Below are 24,444 nucleotides of genomic sequence, written 5' to 3'. Positions count from 1 at the left end.
TTTTTCCTTTAGAAGTTCAAGACACAGCCACAGATACATACAATAATAACACATTATTATCCTAGGTATTTATTACTTTATTCATTTTTTCATTTTCATTTCACTAGGAACTTTAAGTAGCTACGGTAAATGGTTGGCTTGAGAAAAAAGTTGTACCAACTGACGTCTACTGAGGTTTCCGTATCCAGCAATACGCGACACTCCTCATCTACATTAGACTGTCAAACGAACCATATAGCATGTCGTCCTGGGACATTTTTGGAGACTCATTGTAGCCTTCAGAGCGTTTGACCATTTCTGCAATAAGTAGCCGTTGTAAGATAAGCTTAGTGATATTCTATTTCCACTGCTGCAGCAACCCATTGGAATGTTTCTGCAACACTGTAGCCATCTCTTCAACCGTCATTGGTTAAAGACGCTATTATTAAAATCAAATCCTCTTAAACAGCTGCTATCATTTATTGCCTCCATTTGCCATCTATCCGAACAGAGACCCAGTCAGATGTGTGCAGGCTCATTTCATTGCTTATTTCGGTTGTCCGTGCAAGCAATCTCTTTATGTTCTGCATTTATGGGGGCTTGCTGGAGGTCCAAAGTTTGGGGGAGATCTATCATCGTAACACAGGTAGGCAGTTTAATAACGCTGCTGTGGACTCCTGAGAAAAGCCAGGCATTTATTTAATGTAACATGGGCAATGTTGGGGGGCTGACAGATGGCCCAGGCAGGAAAAATGATGTCCTGTTACCTATACCTTCTGAATTCATACAGGACAGGAATGTGGTGCCTTAAACTCTCTATAGGGATGGGGGTTTAACTTTAAATTATGACTTGCACTCCTAGTTTCATCGTGTACTTTTTTGGAAATATGACAAATACTATGGGATTAAAAATGTCTAAATTCCACTCCTGTTTAATAAAGCCTTCATAAATGTCGGCAGGATATATCACTGGCTCCATCTTCGCTGCACTTATGCTGATCATAAGAATCGTTATATACAGAATACAGTAGAACACGGAATGTATTTCTACACTACTAATAAGCTATTGCAAATGAATTTGGGAACACAATTGTTTTCTAATACACACAGTTTGACATCCGCATAGACAGATACAAAGCTCGGGGGCTGCAGTCAACTGCACTCACCTTTTTCACCTGTGCTGTTATATCAGGAGGAGGAAAAAACAACCTACTCAGATATTTCTCTTCTAGCTACCCACCAGCTAAAAATTCTCTCACAATTGTTTTGTTGCAGCCAGTAACAGTTACACTTCTAATTGAACCTCAACTTTAACTGTATTGACTTGACGAGGGAAGCAGCCAAGTGAACAGGAAACACACAGACTTGAAAATTAGCACATCATGAAATGCATAAAAAATATGTAAAATATGCCTAAATCCGCCACACAGGCTAACATAAAACAGTGTACATCAGTGAGAGCACAACACAAAATCTGGTCTATCATTCCACTCGATTATCAATGATTAAAACAAGAATGCAATCATCTCCCGATATAATTATATGGAAGACTCATGAGTAATTGCCATGAGATTAGATTTAATTTTATATCATAGTGTCCCTTCTTAACCCTCAATAGCCCAATTAGAACAAAATAATGCTTTCACATTAAAAAAAAATCAATTAGATGACACTATCACACAAAAATGTCCTTAAATTGCATAATCCTACACACAGTAGGATATACAAGAACATCAAGAACGTTTAACCTGGCAGCAGTGGATTAAAATGATTAAACATATCTATTTTCTCAATCATAAGACACCCAACGTTTAATTGTGTTTAGTTTTCAGTCTTGTAAAATCATTTTGGCAATCTCAGTGCTGTGTGCAGTGTGCTGGGTCCATAATAAAAACAGTAGTCACTATGCATGTCAAAGGTTTAAACATACCATCCTGCAAACAGGATGTAAAGTCTTATTTTAGTTCAGGCGGCAACAGATTTGTCTTTAGAGCATATCATTAATAAAACAAGAGTGTTTTTAAAAAAAAAGGAAAAAAAGGTGGCCTCTGCAACTCAGGACTTCCCAAAACAGCAAACGTGTTTATGCTTTGCTCATAAATATTTCAAGTGCAATTACAAAGGTATTTTAATACAAATCTTCATCCTGAAATACAAAGTTTGTGTAGACTTCCTCTCAGGCTTCCTTTGACATTTCATTGTGTTTGGTGCGCTCAGATAGTTTTCAGATAGTAGTCCACATACAGTTGAATTTGTCACGACTTACAGAGTGTTGCTGCAGAATACTTGCTTTCTCTGTGTGCTGGATGTGTACACAACTTCACATTGATGCTCCTTATTGCGTGGAAAGTTTTCTATGGCAAGAGGCCCACTTGTAAATCATGCATATTGGATGAGACATGCAGCAGATGAGCCTGGGCCCTCCAGTCAGGCCAAGCATTAATTAAATATCTATTGGCCCTGCTTCGGTACCTCATTTCATGCCACATTCACACCTTGTCTGGGCTTGTTGAGGAAAAGTAAAAATGAAAGTTGCGGTCTTGCAGCTTCATATAAGTCATAACACTACTTGGCTCAACTCAAGCATCATGGTCCTAATACTATGAATTCTGACTTAATTTCCACAGGGACTGCACAAGAAAAAGTTGAGAGCTGGAATGAAACCTGAAAATAGTAAAATGTTCTGCTACTTAATGAGAAATGATTTCAGCTGATTGCGAGTTAAAAACCCCATTCTGTTGATAAACAGACCCATCCCCTCCACCAGGACAGGTGTGTGTGTGTGTGTGTGTGTGTGTGTGTGTGTGTGTGTGTGTGTGTGTGTGTGTGTGTGTGTGTGTGTGTGTGTGTGTGTGTGTGTGTGTGTGTGTGTGTGTGTGTGTGTGTGTGTGTGTGTGTGTGTGTGTGTGTGTGTGTGTGTGTGTGTGTGTGTGTGTGTGTGTGTGTGTGTTTTAAGGGAATTACATTTGATATGTAATGTATATGCGCCACCGAACATAAACATTTTAAAGGAATTCTGCAAAGATGCTTGATTATGAAATTTAAGCCGCCTGTCTGTCGTGATCTGCAGCTGTGAGGTTTCCCATTTTAATGCTGAGAGGTGCAAGTTGAATGCTTATATACCAGAACCACAGATGTAAAATTGATTTAACATTATGCTGGGCAAGTATCACCTGTGAAAGCGCCGCACGTCTCTTCAAAGAAGTTTTAATGCCTAGATTCTGAACTTAATCAAATCAAAATAATTACAGTTAATTGCAGAATCCTCATAATCACACATAATCTTTGACTCTGTGCTAGTCTTTCACTTATATGAATCGGACCGCCGCTGGTTCTTCGGTATTGTTATATTTATTACAACAGAAATATTTTGTCTTTAAGAATGAGGATTTTGATTGATTTATGCAAAGAACTGAATAATTAGAAACAGTTGCTTAAAAACAAAACATTTCTCTGCCTTTTCTAAAGTGTAGCGTTGTTTCCTTTATCAGATTCAAACACTGTGTTCAAGATTGTTAAAGCAAACATTTCTACCAGTCACACGGCAACCTTATTAATGCAAATTCTACCAAATGTATGTTTTTCTTCTCAGACTACCAGTGTGGTCTTATTGTTTGTGTCTAGGTTTGATCGTCTGAGAACATCTGATAAATGCAATGCATTTTAGTTAGAAAAAGGCTAACTGTGTGTGTAAAGGGTGACCAAACTCACCTACTATCCTCAACCTCCCATCACATACCTTCTTCTTTTATGCTTAACAAGTTCTCTCAAACAGTGCAACAACAGCTCAGACAGCAAAGTAGAAGAGAGGAAAATCTATCAAGGTATGCTCCTTTTATTGAGGTCCTCAAATGATGATACCTGTAAGCCAGCAACAAGTCTGAGGGAACCATTGAGCATCATGGCCGGGCTGCACAGGCGGAAACTAATCATGTTGTTAGCACCCGGGGAGAAAATGGGTGGGAGAGAAAGAAAAGCAGGAGGGAAGAAAAACACGCACTTTGTCTCTGTTGGCATGTAACAGAAATACTGGAAGTTGATCGAGCAGCATGTGGACTTCCACAATGTGTCATTTTTCCTGACCGTAGTTGCCTTTTATTCACCCAAGATTAATCCTGTTATTGGTTACTATGACTGGCAGTGAATTGATTGTATTGTATAAACATGTCAATGTCGTGTCGGTGTGTACTATTAACCACAGTGTGAAACAATACAGATCTGACTGGCCTTTGATTTGACCGTATTCAGCAGAGTTGCTCTTCTATTCACTGACACTTCATAGAAAGTCAGCAGCACTGTTCGCCTTGGAGTCCTTTTGATGATGTCTAAGGGATTCCCCTAATCCTCAGAGGGTAGGGTGGAGGGCACTTTCTCCCCGCTGAGGGGATGAAGCCACTTAATGGATCACAAAGTTAATCAACCGCACAGAGAGCCTGACTGAACTGGAGGAATAGGTTGAACCATTAGATTGGAGTCCATTGGGACACACACACACACACACACCTATTAAAACACACACATCACTCAGTGTAAATGACACACAATCAGTTGCTAGTTTATTAGGTACACAGTAGCTAAAACTAATACAATAAATTTAAAGGTCTAATGTTTTGTTTACCCCATTTATTTCAGTGAGGACCGACTAAGTAGGGTGCAATACAATTTAACAGCACTACACTCAACATCCTCTAAAATGATTGTACAGTTGAATAAACACCATCAAATAAACAGCTTCAAATAAAACTTAACATTATAAGTTTCAGAAGGTAGCATTTATTGCAGGAATGTGTATTAGACTGCATTACTTTTAGGTGTAATAAAAAAGCAACTAAATGTAAATGGGAGCTTTACAATAAATACATGTTAATCAGAACCAGTGTTACGAAGCTGACACGAGACAACACTTTGAATGGAAGAGCAAGACAGAAAAATAATGTAACACAAAACCTTTCAACATAGTAATAAAAAATCAATAAAAGTTCTTGATTTCATAGTCTTAAATATAACCCATAGGAGGCACTGTGATGACCAATTCAAGTTTTTTTCTTTTTTTTTTAACCCTAAACCTGCAAGGTCAAAACTTTTTCTACACAGGAAATTACCCATAACCAGTCGTCCTACTTTTTTAAATGTAAATTATGTGCTGCACAGTACAACTAGAATTGTGGCAAAGCGACTGTCATACTTTTAATTTATGTATGAATGAAGGTGTGTATGAGATATTGTCTTCCAACAGATTCATTAATTTTGCCATTAGTGCTTAGAAAACAGTATAAACCCTGAATTTCAACACAAGAATAGCTGTTCCTGAAGAAAGAATGAAAGCAAAGAAAGTACTTGAATCTGTTTTATAGATGTTCAATCCTATCAAAGACCCTGACAAACAAAAATACTCTTTGGTCTTACAATTTCATTCACTGCAGCCTAACAGGTCTTATACTGACAGACATGACCCTTAAGCACTCTACACCAGCGTATATGCACTTTGTTCGTAGTGAAGTGTCTGCAGGCTTATTATGTTGCAAGAGTAGTCATTTGTATGTTCTAAGACAAGAAATGCTATTCAAGTCAATACTTATTTGTATTCAAAGCTGTAGGATTTGCATATAATTGCTATAATAGTAGCTTAAAAGATGTGCACATCTGTTCTATCAAGCATGAAATTTGTTACTCTATAAAAAAGAAAAACATGGGACCAACATACCCTCTTCTCTTTTACTTACTTTTTTTTTGCATGCTTTAGTATCAAACCGTTTGGCTGTCTTCTTCTTTCTTCATGTGACTGTTCTTTGACTGTGCACACAGGGAAAATAGACCTAAAAAAGTTACCTAAAGTTTACATTTATCCCACAAGAGCCTCTAGTGGTCATGTGACTCTTGTCTTTCAGGAGTATTATGATGTTGTACTGGCACTCAAGAATCTATCTGCATGTTATCTTAAATGATCCATCCATCCACCTAAAAATAGTTTCTCTGCTTTAGAGACCCACTCCGCATAGACATTAATGTCCCCCGCCACCACTCGCTGTTTGAGTGTTTTCTCAGACCTCCGCTGCTCCACGGATCGCTCCTTGCCACTCATGTGAATGTTCACCATTCATGTCCAACAGTGGAAGTATACTCTACGGAGGGCTCCATTCAAAGCATCCCTGTAGCAAAACTAAAAACTGCAGATTTAAACTTGACAGGGGAAGCAGAACTTAACATTTACCTTTTAAAATAATCAATAAAGCTGATGTTCCATGCAGAAATGCGCACACACATCTCTCTTTATAGGGACATCAACACACTCGCCTGACTACCTGTCTGTTGCAGCATTTATAGAATGTAATTAATATTTTACTTGAAGTATTAATTCATCCCCCGCAACCCATCCGCTGTTAATCGGAATATTATTTTTTATGAACCCACCCAGCCGATCGATGGATTAAGCGTTGGTGCCAGCGGACATAACTGCAATCCACACATCCCTAGTCGGATTAGCCCCGTTTGGGATTAATCCAGACTATGAATTTTTCCTCATCCTTCAAGTCTTTTCTCTTGTGAACTGAAAAATACTTTTTGGAAACACTTCTAATAAAGCATAAATCTCCTTTGTGTCACTTGGCAACAGTTGTTTTTGAGTGTGGAATGGGCTCACTGTTGGTCTGTGGCATCTTCAGGCGAAAGACACCTACTTCATGGGAGAGGTAATGAGCCCATTGCATTTTTGGGCAACACAATGTGGTTAAGAAGACAGCGCACAATAAAATCTTACACATAGGAAGCGACAGTTTTTAACTGACTGTTGTTTTATTTTAACCATGACTGCCATCATTCAATCACTGTCCCTTTACCAAGTATCCTTCCCTTTTTTTTTTAACATGGCCATAATTCATTTGTAACCTTTACTGAGTAATTACAATGCCTCAACATACCTTAACCTTATCAGAACTGCTTATGTGTCACATTGGAAGACAATGACAAGTGATTTCCACATCTTTGCTGTAGTCAGTAGTGCATGTGATGCATGCGAAAAACCTTTTTTCCACTCTATTGAAAGCTCTGTATTATATAATCTTTAGCAATATTTGCTGTTTCCATTTTTTGCTTTTACAAATCTGAATGTTTTGAATACATCTGGAGGTCACAGGTCTTTTTCTTTGTGTGTGTTTTTTTTAAATGGCGTCATTACTCTTGTGAATTATTAAAAAATGTTAAATTATTAAATAGATGCTACTGAGGAAGGTCCAAGTCAATCATGTAGCTGAACAATAAAACTTTATTTCTTTCCACAAATTTATATTCAATTCCAATCAACACATTTTCATTTAGATGAAACAACAGAGGCTTCAGTGCTCAAATTGTGTTTCCTGTTGTATTGATTTATCAATCACCAATGAATCCCTCAAATGACCTGTCTGAGAGAGGACATGCAGACTCAGATGTTGGTGTTTTGTACCTCCTTGCTCCTGAGCAGCTTCTGTAAGATCTTCATCTTCAGTGAGGTGAACAGCCATCAGTGGCCTAATCACCCATAAGCAATTCCACAGATGCTCTGATGAATTTGGCCAAGCCTTTGGGTGTGTGATCCCAGGGAATAATACTCGGAGCTGCCTATGTTTACCAACAGGTTAATGGAAGGTTAATAATACAGGGAACACTGCAAATTCAAAAACCTTATTATGCAAATAGTCTTTTCTGAATAGAGTAATATCCTGTTGTGATAATTAGTAGATTGTCTTGACGCTAGTTAAAACAGAACCACCTTTTTAGGTGTAATTAAAGGAAAATTGTATTACTTATGACGCTGATGTGCTGGTTATTCAAATTATAATATATTTCTTGTTCGAGGTGTTTCATTATAACCTGTGAAACTGATGATGAGGAGCCGCTGGGTTAAACAATGTTTTACGTCTTTAAAACAGCAATTTCAGATTGTGGGCATGTGTGGGCATGTTTTATCGTTATGGGATCAGTGCGTTCCAATTGGTTGCTGATGCAGTAAACATCATTCCGAGCTCAGCATCTTACCTGTACATAATGCTTCAGGGTTGAAACGGAGTGAAACACTTTCCTTTAATTCTCAATCACAGTCAAGAATGAACACACATAGAGCCAGCTGGGGAGTGAAACACTTGTAAAAATAACATTCATCATATGCAACTGTTTTATAACATTTGATTAATATTTGCAAACGCCATTCACCCAGGAAAAGCATGACTAATCCGGCTTTTAATCAAGCACCCAAAGGACAATCATCCCTTTAAGTCCCTGAAAACTTGGTTTTAAATCTATCAGATTCAAATCTATCTGCATCATAAACTATTTATGACTAAGCAACAATCAGAATTAAAATTCCAAAATAAACATTTGTTTTTATTGATCGAGTTTAACAATCAAAGTCTCAAGAATATGTGGGTGTGGTTTAATCAGAAGGAGCAGCTCACTACAATGAGAGTGGACTCGACACAAAACTTGGACAGATAGAGGTGTGCTTTTTAAAATTAAAAAAGAAATAAAACAGTGTAACTGAGCCTTAATGTGGACTATTGTGGCGCTGAGTCAAACTCAGAGGATCGGCTTGTCACTAAAATGTGAATAGCTGGTCCACCTTTAAGGTTGGTCCACCATAGTAAAGGAGTTTGCCACTTCTTAAACACATTTTAGTTTAAGAATCATGTTAAAAATACGTCATCAAAAAGTACCCATGCTTAAGCCCGGCAGGGACTTAACCATGGGACTCGACCCCAGTTGGTGCAATGAAATACATGACATCACCTTTTCCCAACCAAACCTTGTCCACTTAAACCAGATGGACAAACTCAAACAAAATACAAAAAATCTATCTTGTAAAATAAACAGATTATGTAATTTGTGGTCATGTGCATGAATCACTGGGAAGAATGTGACAGCAACCATTCATACTGTACTATACTCAGAAATATAATAGCTGCATGACCTTCTCCTGTTTATATGGCAGAAGAGGTTGTTAGTTTGCTGTTGCATGAAGTTGACTTCAGTGAGGGTTAACCCACTTAAGATATGAGCTGCTGCTGGTGAGCAAAAAGAAAGGAAAAAGCCGAAGGACAGGTTTGCGAAGACCTTTCCAAGTGCGTGTCAATTTGATAAGGCCTGTATGTTTTGTTTTACTCAGTGGGAAAAGGAACTGCACATAAAAAATTGAACACATCCCCTCCTTTTGTTAACACTGTGTGACTCCATCTGATACAATATTAACAGGGTTGTTTTGAGCGTGTCTTTTATCACTTGCCAGGGAGGAAGTTGTTTTATTTGCTTTTACCAGTTCAATTGCTCTTATTAGATTTAGGAAATGGTAAAACATGATATTGCAGAGGATTTTACCTGGTAAGTAGTGCACCACAATTTTCTTGGTGGTGACTGTTGTCATTATTGATTAATTGATTAGTCATCTTCTGAAACGTGATGGGGATTTTTCAAATTGCCTGTTTAATTCACCCTTAACTCTCAGATCAAAATATACTCACATTAGTCTCAAATATGGCAAAGAAAAGCAGCAAATAATCATATTTGAAAAACTGTAATGAGTGAATGCTTTTGGTTGAATAATGGCTAAAATAAGTAATCAATTAGTTGCGATAAATTTTCTGATGATAAACTACAGTGATCAGTTAATCATTTTGTGGCTCTACAATCTTCATAGACTTGATTGAACTGATTTATTTTCGGAGATTACTTTTGTTGTGCTACACCTACAGTAAACAAAGCATAAGCTAACTAGAAGGGCACATGGAGAGTGAACCTGCGCCAAGTAATGGAATTTCTCCCAATGCTAATGCAGTGTAAATTTTCCCAGTCGGGCACCCATTCATCAGATTATTCCGACACCACTTGAATGCAGCACAAATACCCTATATCACATGTTAGTGAAAGTTACATAATTCATACATGGATAAATAAATAGAGCCTCTTAAGTATTAATGGCCATTTCTTCATATGCTTTTCATTTTACCTAGATTTGACTCCTTTCTAATATTTGCATTTTAATGTGTTCAGTGATTTTGTGTCTTGGAGATGTAGTTTTCACTGCAACAAACCAAATTTGTGGGCGAGGTTTTGTCCAAACAGCAGCCTGCTAAGAAAAGGTGTGGACACAGAGCAGTTGCAGAGCTTTGAGTTTTCCAAACTGATTTGTATTCTGCTTGTGTGTGCAACCTGAGAGTGACTGACTGGCGGTCAGAGCCCAGTATTGACTGCTCTGAGGATGTAATAGAGGCCTTGGTGATGGGATCCAGGACATGAACACTCTCACTGTGGCATGTGCAGCAGAGCTATACAGGATATAACCAAGGCACTTAATCATTTGGCTGGCTCCATGCAGAGATGTGCCGGGCTCTGTGTTTTAGAATAATGCTTCTGCCTTAAATTAGATTCCATTGATCCTGCTTTTCTCTATAATTGTACAAACAGGATGGATGCTGGTTTTATTGGGGGTCAGACCAGACATTTGAAATACTTTAGCTTTAAGTACAGGAGGTAAATTAAATCAGACAAAAGGCAGGTTGACCGCGGATTCAAGGTGATTGGTCTATTAAGGTATTGCGAGGCGATGTTTATCTAAAGAGAGCAAACTTGTGTCTCTGTTTCAGCTATTCTAAACCTGACTGTGCAACATTTACTAATCTTTTAACTGAGATATTCTTGTGATTACTCCATTATGTATCTTTTTAATACAATCTACATACAATTTCTGTGCTAGGTGACTTCATGAGGGTATCCACAAAAGGAATCTGCTTGTTATATATTCCCTGTCCAAACAGTCATGTGACGTGCTGTCAGTAAACACAGTATGTTTGTGTTTGCCAGCCTGGACAGTCTATGATTGCTTTCCAGTAATGGTACAAGAAATGTAATAAATTTACATGCAAAGATTCAAGCCGTTCCAGGACAGAGTCCTCACACAAATGTGTTAATACTTTTTGACTTCTTAACTATTATAAAATATGCCTGTTTTAAAAGGTCATCTTGGCGATTGATTTGCTTATTGCAAAAAAGCCCCATGAAAAGACCAACTATTAATCGATCATAAGTGTTGGATGTATAGCCAAAACCTGATATAGTCAAATCCTCTGTGTCATAGCTCTCCTTTGTTTTCCAAAAAAGGTTGCATTTTCCTTCATTAACATGAAGAAACACCTATTATTTTGAGCCAATCACACATGCACTGACCTGCTGACATAAATATACTCACAATGTATATTAGTTAACTACTGGAAATAGTCCAGAAAAATGCGCTATTTACTACTTTGAGAAATGTTTGCTAAAAACTTAAGTTCCCAGCTGTTTTAGGATTTACTAAGAAATTTTAAACTTCTGTCCCTTTGAAAGATTTACATCTTTGGGTGGAACCAATAGGACTGAGGCTGATTGTAACATGGAAGAAAGGGCAGATATCTTTGATAGAATGCAGATTATGTTGTTGTTCTTGGTATTTCGGGTTAATAACAAACTAGAGACACTAGCCCTCATTTATCAATCTTGCGTGAAAACAGGCGCAGATCTGAGCGCAGAATTGGTCGTAGGAAAGGACCCACGTGTGATTTATGAAACATTCGTATCTGACCAATCTCAGCGTATGAATGAGCGGGCCTTGACAAATGTGGTGGCTGAATTCGATCGTCATTAACACGTTACGCCCTTAAATATTCTTGTTTCGGAGGCCTCGCCGACCGAGGTCAAACACGGAGAGAAGAAACACTGGTTAGAAAAGAAACTTTTCCGACACACAGATCGGCATCCTGACATCCGAGATGGAGAAAAATAAAGATGTGCTTTTTGGCAGTCTTAAGAGTGGAATAAAAGGGGCCCATTAAAACGCTGTATATAAAAAAAAATAACGGAGGCAGTCAACCCGAAGCAGCGCTCTATGTGGTGCGTGTATGCACACTGCTGAACCTTCGCTCATGCTCTGTAGCGGGGTTTGCCAGCAGGGTTATTAGGTATTCCGTCAGAGGATAACCTTTGTCACCTAGAAGAACCATACCAAGATGTTAATCATCTGATACCTTGTTTGATTTAATGCAAATTATCGAGGGTAGCCACTAACCGAGGAGATGACTTCGGCTCTGCAGTGCGCTTTCCTTTTAATTCATACATCTTCAACAGCTTGTCCCTGTCGGGGTCGCGGGGGGCTGGAGCTGAGCTGTTTTGAAATATAAAAGAATCGTGTGTGCCCCCCCCCCCCCCCCCCCGCAACCTGGCCACCACGTTTTAAAGCGATAGCTTGGCATCACAAGTCACCTGTACATTTATCGAGTGGTAGTTTTGGGGATTGATGAATGTGTAATCATTCATGGATGGTGCCTTCAGACGCACATGAGTACAATCAATTGCTCCAATAATTTTAATTTTTTAAATTCGTTTTAAGAATCCGTTTTGATCTGTTCCTAATATGTGACTGCTTATGCTTAATGACAGCTGAGGTTTGTTAAATTTTTCAGCCATATTTTGCTGTGCTGCACCGCAAATACACAGGCTGAAATTTGCGTACACAACCTCAGACCAGACGTGAGATTTGATCGTAGCTCCCGCTCACGTCCAAATTGATAAATGCCGAAGTTTGCCGCGAAATGGTCGTACGCATGTTTTTCTGCCGTACATTCGTTTGATAAATGAGGGCCACTGTGAGGCTGTGCTGCCAAATGCAAATATTAGCATGTTAACTTGTTTGCATTGGCAATGCAAACATGCAGATGTTTAGCAGGTATAATGTTTACCATGTTTGCGTTCTTAGTTTAGCTTGTTAGCATGCTTTGCTAAGTAGCACTTAACACAAAGAACAGCTGAGGCTGATGGGAATGTCATTAGTTTTGCAGGTATGTGGTCACTAAATCTCAAAATATTGGACAAACGAAACTTGATGTCTGAGTAATACACTTCCACCCAATCAGCTGTTCTGCAGCAATATTGTCACATCTCTTAGCACTGCTACAGAGTAAACACACATGGCAGCTGAAAAATTCAGATGTGACACTTCTTGATTATGTCAACATTGCGAGAGAGACAGAGGAAGAAAACAAAAGGGAGCGCTCACTGTGGATCAGTTATCATAAACTAGCTATTCATTAAACGCTGCAATTGTGCAGACGACATAAATTAATGAAATTGTGCAAAATGATATGATTTTTAAGGATAAAGAGTTAATTTATTCAGTTTTCTCTGGGCGTCTAAATCTAATTGGAGGGGGATGCCATCTCTGGCACAGAGCTATATTCAATTGTTCTGTTTGAGAATAGGAGCACTCAGCCTTCTCTTCAAGACGTCTCAGGTGGGTTCTATTCATTTAGCTTCTCTCCTCAGATGATCTTGTTCTTGTGTAAACAAAACAATTCTTGGGAAAAACTACTAGCTGAGAAATATGCATGTGCCTTTTATTTACAAGTATCATGCTTATCATGCCATGCCATACATGAATTGGGCTATATGCTGCAGTAATTTATTAAAGCTTATAGCTGCATACACCACAAGACGCTCATGTGCGTGTCTCCATGTATGTGTGTGACAAGTGTGACAGGGATAATTTAATCCATCCATTTCTCAAGGCCTTCTGTATCATCACCTATGGGGCTATAAAGTGAGTGGTATCCAGCAGAGCTGTTCCGGCCTGTTGAAGCGATGGTGCAGGACAAAGATGTTGGCGCGCAATGAGTATGGGACCTTGTTCAGAGGAGATCTGCAACCACATAGGCAGCTAAAAAAAGAGACATAAATATCTTCACTGGAGACATGGCGACAGCATACACCCATCTTATGCTGTCTGATTTGATGGACAGGATAGGGGACGGAAGCATCCATTTTGACACAGACATTTTTTTCTATTTGTGTCACATGATAGACTACAGGTTCCAGAAATAGTCTCCTTTTTAAGGTGCCTGACAAGATTAATGATGATACCAGAGAGGAAGACAACATTGTAGAGTTTGTTTCAGGCAAACTCCTAAATGCTGTGTGTATCTGACTCTCTGCAATGAGGACCAGTTGAAATGCAAAGGAAATGCAACAAATCCCAACAACCCATCTGTTGTCACACATGACACCCTTGTTTGCAATGTACCATATACAGTACAGAGACAGGCATTCCCTGGCTGCAATGATGTTGCAGAGATGTAGAGAGGTGCGGATGCGAAAGACCCAATCAGAGCAGACTGGACTTTTTCAGAGGACGGCTTAAAGAGACAGATGCTAAAACAGAAACATTAAAAAACATTTAAGCATGTAAACAATTTCTAATAAAACCCTAAAATACAAGTATAAAAAACCTGAGAATGAGATATTTAAACTAGGATTCATTGGTGGTCTTGGTCTTTTCATGGGATTTGTTTGTGAAGGAAAAATATAGGTACAGTTGTAACAATTTCTAATGGAAAGTTTAAAAAAAAAATTAAAAACTGAATGAAAAATGAAGCTTATTAAAAACCATTCTATGCATTCTGAGTGCCTAAAAAAATTACACCAGTTTCTTGACATTTTGAACAGACTCATAATTATAACTAGTCTTTTGAACTTTAATAGTTAATAATTTAGTTTTTGTTAAATCTGTTTCAGAGAGACTTTGATTCAACTTGTAGTAAGTCATTAATTCTGAGTAATGCATTATACTGTCCCATACAATCCCATTTCCATTTGAGATGCGATAATTGTTGAGTTGGGGTTGAGGGACAATGTCTCTTGAAACAGATATTTGCATATGAATGCAGAAAAATAATCAAAGCGGATGGGTTCTGTGATTGCATGATGGCCGATGTGTTCTTCCTCATTTGCTCTCAACACAAACTGTTTACCTGCATGCAACCAAGCATTCTCAAACATGATTGGTACATACTATTACCAGACTGTTTCTGCTTCCCAGATTTTGTCCCGTTACTTACAGATTCTGCTTTCATATGCATCCTGAATTATTTTAAGAGAAGAGAAAGGTGGGAATTTAATGGCAATTAAGTAAGTGTGGTGATGACACTAAGGTGGCTAAGTGAGAGATGTAAGGAGGCTTTGGGTAATGCTTCAGAATGACAAATCTTCACTCAGGTACTTTTAAAAAGCATTTGCTATCTCTCTCTCTCTCTCTCTCTCTCTCTCTCTCTCTCTCTCTCTCTCTCTCTCTCTCTCTCTCTCTCTCTCTCTCTCTCTCTCTCTCTCTCTCTCTCTCTCTCTCTCCCTCTCTCTCACACACACACACACTTATATTTTCACAGGCCCATAGGCAGACAGATACCGATGGAATCTCCAGACTTATTTCAGTACTAGAAATTCTGCTTCAAATAAAAGCTGTCATCCATCATATGTAATATTAATTTTGGATTCCTATTTAGGATTAAAGTGTACTCAAAAATCTCCTTTGAGTCTTAATACTGGGGTATTATATACTTACCCTCTTACTACCGTACTATAATGAAACATTTAGGAATAGAAGGATTAGAAAATTGAATAACTGTTTTTTTGCTCTCACTTCTTAATATAATGTAGGTGTAATCCCTCTAACTTTATTCATTCGCAGCAGACTGAAAGGAAGATTCTGCAACTTAACTCTGGTTCAGTTCTCAGGTTTATATCTGGCAATGGGACGTCTAATATCGCTGTCAAATAACACTGTCAAGTAACACAGAAATCAATGTGGTTAAATGGTGGTGAAGCCCCGACCCCGGGCAGGGGTTGACAGCAAGCTGAAGGGTCTAGGCTCCTTCTCAAAGTGATTGTTGGGTTCTTAAAACAAAAATAAATCCAGTGGAAGCCTTGTCGCACAGATTTACATGATATTGTATCACAAAAAGCCACAAACCCATTTTTTATTAGCATTGCTATTATTCAGATGCACAGACACAATGACAAATAGGATCAATACTGTCAAAGGTTCCGGATATATCTGACACATAACCAGAGGTGGAGTAATTGAAGTACATTTTTACATTTTTATGCAGTTGTGGGGTTCTGGTGCAGTATACTTTACATACCATTTTGTAAGACTCCTTTACTGTACCATTTTTCAGATATACAAATTTTATTTTTCCCTTATTATAGCTTTATATATTTTTATGTATATGTAAATATATATATATATATATATATATTTACAATAATTTATTTACTATTTATGCAGATTAAGATTTTATATTTGAAGTCCCAGTCGGCAACATTTGCTTGATCATATTCACTGAAGCTGATAGCTGATACTATGCTCCGATAGAACAACATAAATAAGTATGTAGAGCCTGTTGGTTTTGCAAAAATCCACAGCGCCCGAGTCATCCTGTCCACTCAGCGCAGAGCTGTGTGAGAGCTGACTCTCAGGCACAGTTCGTGCACATGACACAGATCCCCCTTCCCCATTCGCGCATGTTACAATATCACAGGCACACGCACAAGCTAGACATACGCTAAATGATGTTTGTAGTTGCTATCTATGAGTAAGTTAGCTGGCCTACCTCCATGTAATGTGTACTCCATGCCATTTATTGATAAGAGAAGACACAGGCGCGTAAACAGGGATCTGGTGCACATGGACTGACGATTGGGGGGCATGGAGGAGCTCGGTGATAGAGGGGGAGGGGCGTGAGAGTTGTAAACATTAGAAATTTAACTTATTCAACTCGATCTGCCAGACTTGACGACTTCAGCTTTAACACGAGGAAAGCTAATAAATAAATTACTTAATTTATAAAAGAGCTGATTGTCTCTCTCAAGTGTCACACTTGAGAGAGACAATCAACTCTTTGTCTAATCTTAAAGCACGGAAAATCACCATTAAACATGGGACAGAAACGATGTGATGCATCATTGCATTGGTTCAGGCAAAGCAGTGAAGTCTTACATCAGTTGATCAGCCTCAGTATCATGACCTCATTGATGCATCGTCCGTTCAGCTACCAAATATTAAGTTACATCCATACTTTTTACGTGTTGTATAAAGTATGCTTTATTGCTAACATCCTAACACTGAAACTCTAACCATATATCCTTACCAAAAACAACACACAAAGAATGACCACAAAACTACTGTTTGTGTCATCGTCTGAGCTGTTTCATTTCACATGCAGTGAATTTTACAAACTAATACAGTATTTTCAGTGCTATGAGGAAACGATACAGGACGAGCTGACAGTTTCCGTGTGGGAAATAGTAATACAACTGCTCAACTAAAGGAATGGAAGCTGTAATGAAGTTTGACAAACTTGAGCTTTTTATAATAACACTGCTACTCAAATAGACAAGCTGAAGATGTGGACATGAAGCTCTGAATGCTTACCCTCTTATAATCAGACAAAAAGTACTTCCCATCCCTGCAGTTGTTAGGTCTTTTTTTCCTGGTGCACTTAGTCTTGTATTGATCATTGTTGGTAGGAGGCCTCAGAAATCAGCCTTTATTGATTTCTCTTCAGTTGTAAGCCTCTCTTTCTGACCTATGTCTCTTTCAGACCAGGCATCTTTTCAGACATCCTAACCTCTCTGCTGAGTCTTTGCTAAAACATATAATTAGAAGAAACTTTTCAAGCAGATGAACAGAATGAGTTATACTTGGATGCAAAACAAGGACAGCCCATTATAGATATTTTCAGCCATTAGCTGTTGGAGACTAAATTTACGATATGGTTGCAACATGTATGCTTTGTTGGGTTTTCGTATTGAGGGTTTAGTTGTGCTATTAGAGGGGTAATTTGCTCCTTCAATGGACCTTCATATCATTTATAAAATCACCCTCTTATAGTCAGAAGATTCCTCATTCAGCAGTGATGATGGTTATTAATAGCTTCAGTCCAGTGTGTGCGTGTGTGTGTGCGTGTGTGCGTGTGTGCGTGTGTGGGTGTGTGTGTGTGTGCGTGCGTGCGTGTGTGCGTGTGCGTGTGTGTGTGTGTGTGTGTGGGGGGGGGGGTTAGGATATTAAGTAACAGGCATATGCCTGTGTTTGTAAGCAAATATGTGTGTGCCAGATGAAGAGATATCTTAGTTTAATTTAATGATTATTTTTACAGAATCTTTAATCCAAGGAAAGCGGAGCTTTATCTAATTATGCACCGTGTTTTTTCCCTCCTTCAGTCTCAACCTTCTCTCGCCTGATCGGGCATGAATGTGAAACCAAATAGTGCCCTAATACAAAACACTGAAATGCAAAGTGATTGTGGGGATGTCCTTACTTCTACTTCTGTACAAGATGTAGGTTTAAGGGAAAGGAAGAGGACAAAATCCTAGTGTGGCTAGCTTTCCCATTTACCGCCCAAGACAGATGTCTGTTCACCATAGTGCTGGGTCTGTTCGACATTCATGCCTGTAAAATTGAAGGTTTTTGTCACCACTGTGCGCAAAAGATTGCTGGATTAATACTGTATATAATACCTATAACAATAACTACTTCTTTTATTAAAGCTACTACAACTTGTTGCTGCTTATGGGGGGATTGTTGGGTCTCTGTAAATCTTGATTAAGTCATAGTGTGGTCTTTACTTACTCCTAATGTGTCTTGAGATTACTTTTGGTATGATTTGGCACTATAAATAAAATTGCATTGAATTGAATTGAATTGTTGGCTCCCTTACCTGTTATTAGATCAGGAGGAGGACGAGGGAAAGTTGAAAGAGAAGCTTTGCCGTCTTTCAACCAGCTCAGGCAGCACATGCAGGTGAACGGTGCCTCCCTGTCCCTCCATCCCGCCAGTAGCCTCGAGCTCCGAACTCAACCAATGGCAAAACTCGACATGTACTCCCCACCTGCAGCAAAACCAAGTGGGCCGATAAACGGCAAACCATCCCTGAAATAGATGTCAGTCCCACTGTTTTGGAAATTAACCACAGATATCCAAACACTTACTATGGCCACAACTACAACCCACAAATGGTGAAGTTCATGCACATTAATCAGTCCCTCAACGGCTCTTAAACCTTATTCTTATGTTTTTGTCTTTTATAAAAGCTCTTTGTGTGATTTGGAAACAAGTAGTGTAAATTTGCATTTTAAAAGTCCCTTAAAGGATGATAACATCCCCATGACTTTGTTTGAGGTTTTACTCTGACGGTATCGTTTGCTTGGTGTTCCCGATGCAGTTAAATAGTGGATTCCTTGGTGCAGAATTTATTTTCTGAAAGATACATTCTGTCATTCTGTCTGCAGCTTGTTGCAGCATTAGAGGCCTTGAAGCTTCAGTGAGAGGAATTGATTTAGGTGTTGAAGTTCAATGCTCTTGGGTGCAAAACTCAGACGGACTATCGGCGAGCTGTGGATCTTCAAATAGCTGTCCTGGGGACAGTGAATCAATATACAGTTAATTTGAAGCCACACTCAGATGCTTCAACAGTAACTCATGTATGGGCCCTTACATGTGGCAGAGGTGGTTTGAGATAAACATTTCTATTTCTACATTCAAATATTGGGAATTCTGCAACTTCAAAATCAAAAGGGCCATTGATAAAATTGAATTTTAATGCAAACAATGAGATTAAATTAGAGTCAAAATCCTATTGCTTGTCCATAAATCACTGAACTGCCAGAAAACTTGAGAGAATTTACCTAGAACTTACAAAGACCTACCTGTTCAGCATTGAGATATCTTGTTTCTAGCGGCCTCCTTGGCAGTGAGTTGTAAATGTTCCTGTTCTTTCAGAGCCTCCATCTTGTCACCTTAACCGTCTCACACACACACACACACACACACACACACACACACACACACACACACACACACACACACACACACACACACACACACACACACACACACACACACACACACACACACACACACACACACACTTTCCTAACACTTCTGCCCTTACTACAAGCCTGACTCAGAAGTTGGTAGTTCCTGATTTCCGACTACAAGTGAATGCAGCATAACCGTTAGAGACGATCTGGGCCAACACAACAACCGCTGTCAGCAGCATCACAAACATGGCGACTTATTTACATTTAGCCCGACAGTGTCGCCACGGACATTGATATTAGAATACTATTCAAAATGGCAAGTAGAAGTGTTTTTATTAGTGGGTCATATGATCAATCACCATTGTTTTAACTCACTATTATATATAGTAACTTATAAGATAGAATAAATAGAATATTAAATAGATGAAAATCTTATATTACATCTTTAAATCAAATTTCATTTTTATTTTTCTAAATGTTTTTTCTGTGTGCTTTTGTTTGTTTATTTTATTGTTCTTATTGTTTTACTCAAAGTGCTTTAGCTTGTTTGTTTTTACCATTTTCATCATTTGTTTCTTGGGCTTTTACCTGTTTAATCTGTAAAGCACTTTGGGTGACCCTTTTGGCTAGATTAGATTCAATTAAATTAGATTAGATTTTAATGATCCTTTGAAGGAAATTCAGCCATTACAGCAAATGACTACTCAAGGCCCTTTTACACACACATTCACACAGATGACCATCCTCCCTCCATCATCTAACCTTAATCATTCAATCCAAATTCTGCCAATCTTCAGAATGTTGGATGGCCCGCTTTACCCCTGAGCCACAGTCGCCCTGCATTACACTAACAAGGAATTGTTGTGGATCCTGCTTTGGGGAAATGAATTGCAGGCTATTTCTGCTGCACTATAAAAAGTGGAATTGAAGTCCACAGAGTCCAGATTGCCTCTGCAGCTGGCCTTATTGTATTCTGCTAGTAAGATAAAGGTTGATAACAGAGCCTTTATAGAGTCTGAAAGGGTCTGGGTTAGTCTAATCCCACCAACAGACTTATGACCCTGGGGCCAAAGTGAGAAACTCCAAAGTCCTGGAACAGCTGGTCATCTATCGGGGTTCAGCTTTACTCCTTCCCTGTGGGGAAGACCCAGGATGGAGTCTGAGGTATACTGAGGTAACATCAGCAGGGCTTAAGAGGACACTGTTTCACTCAGAAAGGGACACTGAACTTCCCCTCTCAGTTCTTGAGGCCTCCAAAGAGACGTATACAGCAAGATGGATGTTGACAGCTGGTGTAGTGCAGTTGTCTGAATTGATATCCGTTGCTGTTAAGGTGTTATTTTCAAAGGTGTGGACAGTTGGGGGTGTTTGAGTCCAGGCAATTTGGGTTATACAAGGTGATGGTTAGAGAAAAGAAGTCTAGTCTGCTGTTCTGCGTTTTAAACCCTTTAAATCATTATCTCATTACTGTATGTCTTGTGTCTTGGTTAATTGTCCTAACACTTACAGCAAAAAGAAAAAATCAACAAATTACCTCCCTGAATAATTACCATATCTACCTTATATCTTTGCCCCAAAGTGTATCAACTTTACTGACAGCAACTTTCTTGCCAGGGCTCAGTATTGCTCAGAGGTAGAGTGTAATGTCAGAGTGTAATGATACACTTCTCAGAAAACTGTTAAACCAGCATGAGAAACCAGAGGATGACTATGAGAGGGTACTGACGTTTTCTGCTCTGCAAGCATAAGCAATATTGGGAGGAATTGTTGGGTCTATGTAAATCATAAATAAGTCATTAAGTGTGGTCTTTACCTACTCTGTAAAGTGTCCTGAGATAACTTTTGTTATGATTTGACACTATAAATAAAATTGAATTGAATTGAATATGTGATTTAAAAAAACAAACTATGTAAGATACACACTGTTGCATTCACCTATTATCAAAAACACAGTAATAAAGAATATCACAATCCGATTTCTGTTTAATCAAAATCAGAATTTCACTTTAGCAATGACAGAATTTGCTACTGCTATTAGTTGTGTAAAATGTTTAAATTTGAATGTACATCAGGTACTTTTGTAGTAAAACCAGTCAGGCTCTTTGGGTGGAGAGGTGATATAATGCAGCATATCAACTGCGTGGACGGATTCTGTGCGCTGTGTGACCCAGTGGGAGCAGCTTAAGAGAAAGAAGCATCAGACTCAGAAAGGACCCTTGTGGTGCATCTTGTGTAATATGGATACTTAGGAGTTAACAAACAGGATGTACTGGTAGCCCAGTGGTGAAGACATGTACAACTGCAGTGTTTGATTCTGCCTGTGGTCCTTTGTGCATATTTTACTCCTCTGCCATATTTTCTGAGCCTTAATCTTACTCTAAAGTACCCCTAAACCTAAGCAAAAAAATCTAAAAAAGGAGTCACTGAGTGATGTCAATTCAGAGGCTCTATAAACTGAAATCAATTCAGAAATTAAAATAAACATGTTTGCTGTAAAAAAAAACTACATCTGTTGATAATTTTTTAAAACTATTAGAATTTGTAACGATTGTATGTATTCATCCTTTACACCCTCGACACAAACATGGCTGTTGACACAAAAGAGCACCCAAGATGCTCTCTAGTGCACGGGGGACAAGATGGAGTGTAAAGGTGCTCCCTGGTTGCATCAACTCACTATAAATAGAGTGGTGGAAAATAAACAAACTCTCTTTAGGGACGGGCGGCACTAATGTATTGCAGCTGTGAAGCTGTGTGAAGCATTCTGGCTATATAATTATGAGTTAGTTCAAAACGTTAAGGAACTGGTGTAAATCTTTATGGCAATCAGGATCCATAATAGATTGTATTCAGCTTCATTGATTCTTTTAATAAGAAATACATCTTCACCTCTCCACCTACATTTTCTTGTGATAGTCCATATTTTTCTTCGTCAACAATTTCCATGGAAAGACCAAAACCAACAATGAATTGATCCTATATCTTGTTTTCAGGTTCACACTCGTATTTTGGGTTTCTACTGGAATATGTTTACATGCTTTAATCCCCCTCATACTGAATATACCTGTATTCACCCTCTGTCTGAAACGCTCTGTTTTAGCGCCTGTCTCTTGAAAGCAGATTGGCACCCGGTAAACTCTGATTGGTCAGCTTTAATGGGTCTTCCACATCTGTACTCTTTGCAACATCATTGCATCTGGGGAATGACTGCACTGGCACTGTGGAAAAATGTGCAAAAGTCCTGATGGCATATTTAAAGGCACAGTTTCTGAATATGGGCGGTGTGCATTTTTCCGTTGACTGAGGGTTTTGATACTTTCACAGTATTTATATAAAACTTCAACCTGAGTTATAATAAAAAAAGAGCAAGAAATATGACTTTTTTAAAATATGGGGCTTTTTAAGGTATTTCATGTACAACCAAACCTTGATAAAGCTTATTCATCTGTGCCATAGAGCTCCATTGTTTTCCAAAAACTATTAAAACACAAAAATTAGCATGAACATGGGCACTGTAGTATTCAGTCAGTAGTCAGTCTAACATATCCAACTGCCAGTAATATTTGTTAGAACCCCAAATATGTATTAATCCGCCACTGAAAATAGTCCCCAACAAATACACCATTTACCGCTCTTTTTTTAAAGTTTTCCAGAAACCAGTGCCCACTGCTGTAGGAAAGGCCTAAACCTACTTTAAAAATTAAATTATGTATATCCGACCCTTTTTTAGCATCACATGTGCTTAGGGCTGAGAGGTGCAGGCAGGGGAGGGAAGTCAGATAGTTTTGAGACTCTGACCAACAGTGGTCTAGTTTAGAGCTTTTCATGAGATTTGTTCACAAGAAGACAAATGTTCAATAAATCATCTTTGTCCTTTTAAGTTAACATGGCAAGCAGTAATACATTTTTCATGATGATATTGATAAAAAGCATCCTTCTGACTGGATTGTTGGTTTCTGCTCTCTCCTCAGTGAGTCCAGATGTGACCGGTGATCACAAACATCATCGTCATCATTATCCACCTGCCGAGGACTCCGAGATGGAGGGCAGATCCAGGAGCCTTGGACCGACGTGGCCCATCTGGGTCTTGATATTGCCTTGTTTACATATGCTCCTGGCCTTGTAACAGCTGCCTTTTTGCAGCATGAAACTTTCAAGACTCGATTTCAAGGTTATTTATCCAGAAACAAAAAGGCCAGTGGACGTAAGCTCCAGTATGTAAAGGAGCACCACTTCCACACAGTGCAGGACACGGTAGGCGTGAACATGAGTGATTGTGTTGAGATTACAAGACAATGTGGCTGCAGACAGCAAACGGTTCAGCTTTTTAAATATTAATTATTTTTTACCTGGCATTCATTAACACTAATAATGACAGCTGATGTCAAAAATAACTACAACGTATATTGTAAATGTCTGTTATTAATTGTGTTCCTACACATAATATATATGATCTGTAGATATATATATATATATATATATAAATATATATAAATATATACAGTATATATGCATTCATTTGCATCTGCATATCACACTGTGATCCACAGTACAAGGCTGTACTTCTTTTAAGTGAGATTTGAAAAACTGCTGTGAAAGAGTCACGTAATCTAAAAGGTTACTTTTGAACTTTTGATGTTAGACATGAAACTGGAAAAATCGGTCTCCACAGTTGCAATATTTGTACAAGCCCAAATTAAAATGGCCTGCTGATCTTTTTCTTCTTCTCCTCACTTGTAATTCTGCCCAGAGTCCGTTTAATTAGAAGATTTCAATTGCAAAATTGACCTGTAATGCTTCAGCTGAGAGAAATTGTGA

General features: G+C 38.6%; 1 protein-coding gene across 2 annotated transcripts in view; it reads left to right on the top strand.

Moving 5' to 3' along the window:
* Window positions 1–24,059, top strand: part of gpc5a (glypican 5a) — a 117,329-nt gene extending 93,270 nt beyond the window's left edge. For both annotated transcript variants that reach the window (XM_083915723.1, XM_083915724.1), the window contains one exon: window positions 23,598–24,059. In XM_083915723.1, the coding sequence (XP_083771849.1) occupies window positions 23,598–23,752 (155 nt within the window). In that variant the 3' untranslated portion in view covers window positions 23,753–24,059. The remainder of the gene's footprint in view (window positions 1–23,597) is intronic.
* The last annotated feature ends 385 nt before the right edge of the window (window positions 24,060–24,444 follow it).

The sequence above is a fragment of the Echiichthys vipera genome (genome assembly GCF_963691815.1).
Source record: "Echiichthys vipera genome assembly, chromosome: 1".
Taxonomy (NCBI): domain Eukaryota; kingdom Metazoa; phylum Chordata; class Actinopteri; order Perciformes; family Trachinidae; genus Echiichthys; species Echiichthys vipera.
The sequence above is the reverse complement of the archived record's forward strand: the minus strand, read 5'-3'. Positions and strand labels throughout refer to the sequence as shown.